Here is a 4,035-nt window from a genome sequence, read left to right on the forward strand (position 1 = left end):
TTTTAACCTTGTGAATTTTTCGCATTTGATACATACTGGAGAACGGTTAAATGATGAACCATTTGTCTTGTCATCTCAAGCTTCACAAGTTTATTATGTGGGAGATGTAAGGCATGAAAATTGGTTGGTTGTTGTTAAAACAAAAGCGAGAGATGTGCTTGATGTTGGTACTAGTGAATTGTGTGATGATGATGTTGACACTTACTATGATAACGAGCCGTATAATGTGATAGTTGAAGACACTCATGTGGATGCGAATGAAAACCTCAATTGGGCTAGAAATGATGCAAATGGAACGACAATCAATATACCACTTCCACTTGATAATCAACTGATTGATGAAGATGATTTAGATGAGGATGTTTAGTTGTTCAGTTGAACTAGTTTGATTTTAATTTATTTATTCTCATGTTAATCTTTGAAACATTATTTGATTTTGAATATAAATTTCAAATTTCTTAGTTTCATATATGTATGGCAACCCATGTTTTGCAAAAAAAATTTCTTTCTTTTTTGGATTTTTGTCCTGCTTTGAGGAAAAACTAGTTTCTAATGTCTATTTACTTAAGCAACAATTTTAGCCATAGGAACTCTTAAATAGGCATTTGAAAGAAAATCTGAAATTAAACTCTGTTTAAACTCAACCATTTAGCAGCTGCTGAAAAAAGTGTTACTATCTTATGAATCACACAGATTCCTATTTGCCGTAACCCTGTTTAGAGATCTTATATTCCACTCGTCTTTATAATTCTTCTCTGTCTCATGTGTGAATGAGTTGAGCATGCATTTTCAATGATTTGGCTTCATTTTCTCCATGTTGATAGTGCTATGTTGATCTCTTATGCATTGTAGATACTGCTTGTCTTTCTTATTATAAAATTCTGTGTGTGAATAAGAGTTGCATCAATTTTGTAAGAGTTGACGGCCTAAGCCAAACCATGTAAATTATCTGTTTTCTTCTTTATCATTGTGTTTGCATCAATTTTCTACTTTGTATCCGATTTGAAATTTGTGTGGGTTTGTCAGGACACTTGTCTAGTTGCCATTGAAGTATATTGTATGGGTTATTAATGAGGACATCTATATTTCTTCTAATAGATAACTGATTTTTTTTTAAAATGTTTGTTGTTAAATATAGCTATTAAAAACTTCGACTGGAAAATCAGCATCTTGACATTCTTATTTTTATGCTCTCTCTGGTTTTAACTTTTAGTTTGCGAATGTAGGTATATCATATCTCAAGAAGAAAGAAGTCCGCACCCGTCTAAGAGAGGTGAGTATAGTCATGTATGTCCGCACCTGTGGTTTGATTCCTATATTGTAACAGTTGTCATACTTCAAAAAGTCCACACCCTGAATAACACATCACAAAATATCAATTAATGAAGCTCATGGATAGATAATGTGGTAAAGTGGCAGAAATTTCATCTAAATTCATGAATTCCTGATTAATTTTAAGGCACATTTATCTTGGTATTTTTTTATTTATTATTATTGTTATTTTTTTCAGATTTGGAGGTAATTTGGTAACTTTCTTTTTAATTTAGAGAACGAACTATTTAGGTGGTTGTTTATGAGAATTATTGTGCCCTTCCCTTATTTGGAATACCTTCAAGTTCTCGTTTGTCTTTGAAATACTTGTTGGAATTTCTGGAAATTCTTAGTCTAGCAATATAGTCTTATACTTCTATATAAAGTTAGCTTGCAGAGACAACGATACAAGTTTAGATAAAGAAATTTCTGGAAATTTCTCTTACATTTTTAGTGGTGGTGAGACTTCATTGAATCCTTCTAGATAAGATTCCTAGAAAATCTCAATGAGATTCAAAGGTTCTTCTTATATATTTAAATTCCAGAAAGCCTCTGCATAAATAACAACCACATCTATCTTTTCAGTCACCTTAACTGAGTCCGTAAAACCCTTAGACCTTGATCCAAACCCTAACCTTTATATTCTAACTCTAAGATTTCTCTGTTGTCCAGAAAATTCCAGATTCACCCTACAGCCCAGAAAATCCAGCAACTTATCTCCTTAAATTTCCAATTCAAAACGGCATCAAAGCTCAATCATTCTGACCACTATCTATGCTCAAATCCTCAATCCAATTTCCAAACCCTCGACCATTCCAAACCCATGACATTTAATTATAAGGCATCCTTAATCCACAGGGGCTAAGGAAAACACTTGACTTTTTCTTCTTCTTATATTTGATAAGATATCTCACAAACTAACCCAAGAGGCAAAAAGCTCTACATCATCATTTTCATGGTAGATTGATCCAGGTTGAACTCGACATGTATACATCCTACAAATCGAGTTGAATAAGTCAGAAGAGAGAAATCAGATTGTGACAGCAGTATAGAACACTTCAGAAATAAAAACAAGATAATAATTTAATTGTGATCTAATTTATAATCCTTCAACACAATATTAGGAAATTAATTTTACCCAGCATCAGAATAAATTCCAAGCTTGAGGCCTTTATCATGTACATAGTCAGCCAGAGATTCAATTCCCAATGGAAAACTTTTTGATTCGGGGACTAGTTGACCCTGCAAGACCAATTTACAATGAAAATAAATTTATTGCATACCTGGCTTTAAAGTTCAGTTTCTACTATTTTTGAGCTTAACAATCAATATATTTATGCCAAAAGTGGCCTTTAGATCCAAAGTAAACATTACTATGTTTTAAAGAAAGAAACAATATTTTCCTAATAGACTGCAAGGTATATTGTTCAATTCTTTTTTTAGTCCAATGGTGATGGACACAATGAGAGGGTAGCTATTAAAGTGGGACTGACAATTCCAATCCCAAGTCTCTAGTACCACCACCAAAAGACTTTACCAATTAAACTAGATGGAAAACATGGCATAAATGTAGTAGGATTTAAATTGACCTCTGAATTTCGTTCTTCAACCGACCAGCAATCATCTGATTTGAAAAAACAATTATTTTGTATGAAACAGAACCAAGTTGTGAAGAGGAACAAAACAAATAGATCATGTGGATGAATACCTATGTTAACATAAACATAACCTAAATCAGCCAAACCAATTGCGATACGTGCATCAGCTTTCAAAGAGGAGAACATATGTTGGTATTTGTGACATTGAGTTTTTGAAAATATGATAAATGAAAGGACATATTTCTATTCACACATTCAAATTTTAATTACTTTTGACAGTCTATAGGGGCTTTTGCTTGGGCAATAATAAGTGGTTGGGTTCTCATGTGCAAGTTTTCAGGGGCCTCTGTTTTGTGTAAATAATGCCTCAAACCCTCAAAGACCCTCAAATCAGAGACCCTCTGATATATAGAGTTACTGAAGTAGACAAAGAAAATAATCTTGTGAGGTGTATATGAGCTTTTCCTATGGCTTATGTTCTTTAATATCTTTTAGTATACTATGATAAATGCTCATTTAATTTGATTAATATCTTTGTTTCTGATTAATTATATCTATTATTTGTCTAGCAGATATGGCAAAGAAACGATTTAGAACTTGTAATATTGAGAATGAGTCACAGCGCAAGCGATCAAATGCCTCTTCACAGCCTAACCAGCCAAAAAACCCTTCACAACTTAACGCACCAAGTGGAATTTCACAACCTAGTCACTCAACTGGGTCTCCACAGCTAAACTTGCCAAATAGAACTTCACAACCTAGTCGTTCAAATGATTCTTTACAACTTAATCAGCCAAATGGAACTTCACAACCTAGTCGATCAAATGGCTCTTCACACTCTAGTTGGTCACATCCCTCCTCACATGCTCCGTCACATGTTCCACATCCTCAACCTCAAGAATCACAGATTAACCCTCAGTTTGAAGATGATTTAGATGAGGACTGGTTAAGGGAAGAAGAAATGCAACGTACAGGTATTATTATGTTTTTAGTTGAGGTACAAATTACAAGTCAATCTTCATTTCCATGTTATATTTCATTGTTGTATTGTAATAGATGAATTGACCAAGCGAAACACGCGGGGAATTACATGTATGGTGGAAGTGTGGAATCTAACTCCAGAAGA

At 33.6% G+C, this 4,035-nt stretch overlaps 1 protein-coding gene across 1 annotated transcript; it reads right to left on the reverse strand.

Moving 5' to 3' along the window:
* Positions 1-1,209: 1,209 nt before the first annotated feature.
* On the reverse strand, positions 1,210-3,095 carry LOC145821300 (alpha-galactosidase 3-like). Its single transcript, XM_082917800.1, has 5 exons — positions 3,020-3,095; positions 2,901-2,935; positions 2,450-2,553; positions 2,234-2,306; positions 1,210-1,353 (listed from the first exon to the last, which is right to left on the reverse strand). Exons 1-5 carry the CDS (start codon positions 3,093-3,095, stop codon positions 1,210-1,212), a joined length of 432 nt encoding a protein of 143 aa, XP_082773926.1.
* Positions 3,096-4,035: the final 940 nt, after the last annotated feature.

This window comes from Camellia sinensis, chromosome 3 (genome assembly GCF_055761805.1).
Source record: "Camellia sinensis isolate YWXY chromosome 3, ASM5576180v1, whole genome shotgun sequence".
Classification (NCBI taxonomy): Eukaryota; Viridiplantae; Streptophyta; class Magnoliopsida; order Ericales; family Theaceae; genus Camellia; species Camellia sinensis.

Bases quoted from the DNA above. Each gene is read 5' to 3' on its own strand.
- LOC145821300 (XM_082917800.1), bottom strand. From the start codon at position 3,095: ATGTTCTCCTCTTTGAAAGCTGATGCACGTATCGCAATTGGTTTGGCT. The intron at 2,554-2,900 runs GTCAATTTAAAT...TTGGTCTTGCAG, and splicing joins TTGAAGAACGAAATTCAGAG to GGTCAACTAGTCCCCGAATC. The intron at 1,354-2,233 runs GTTAGTTTGTGA...TGTGTTATTCAG, and splicing joins TAGAGCTTTTTGCCTCTTGG to GGTGTGGACTTTTTGAAGTA.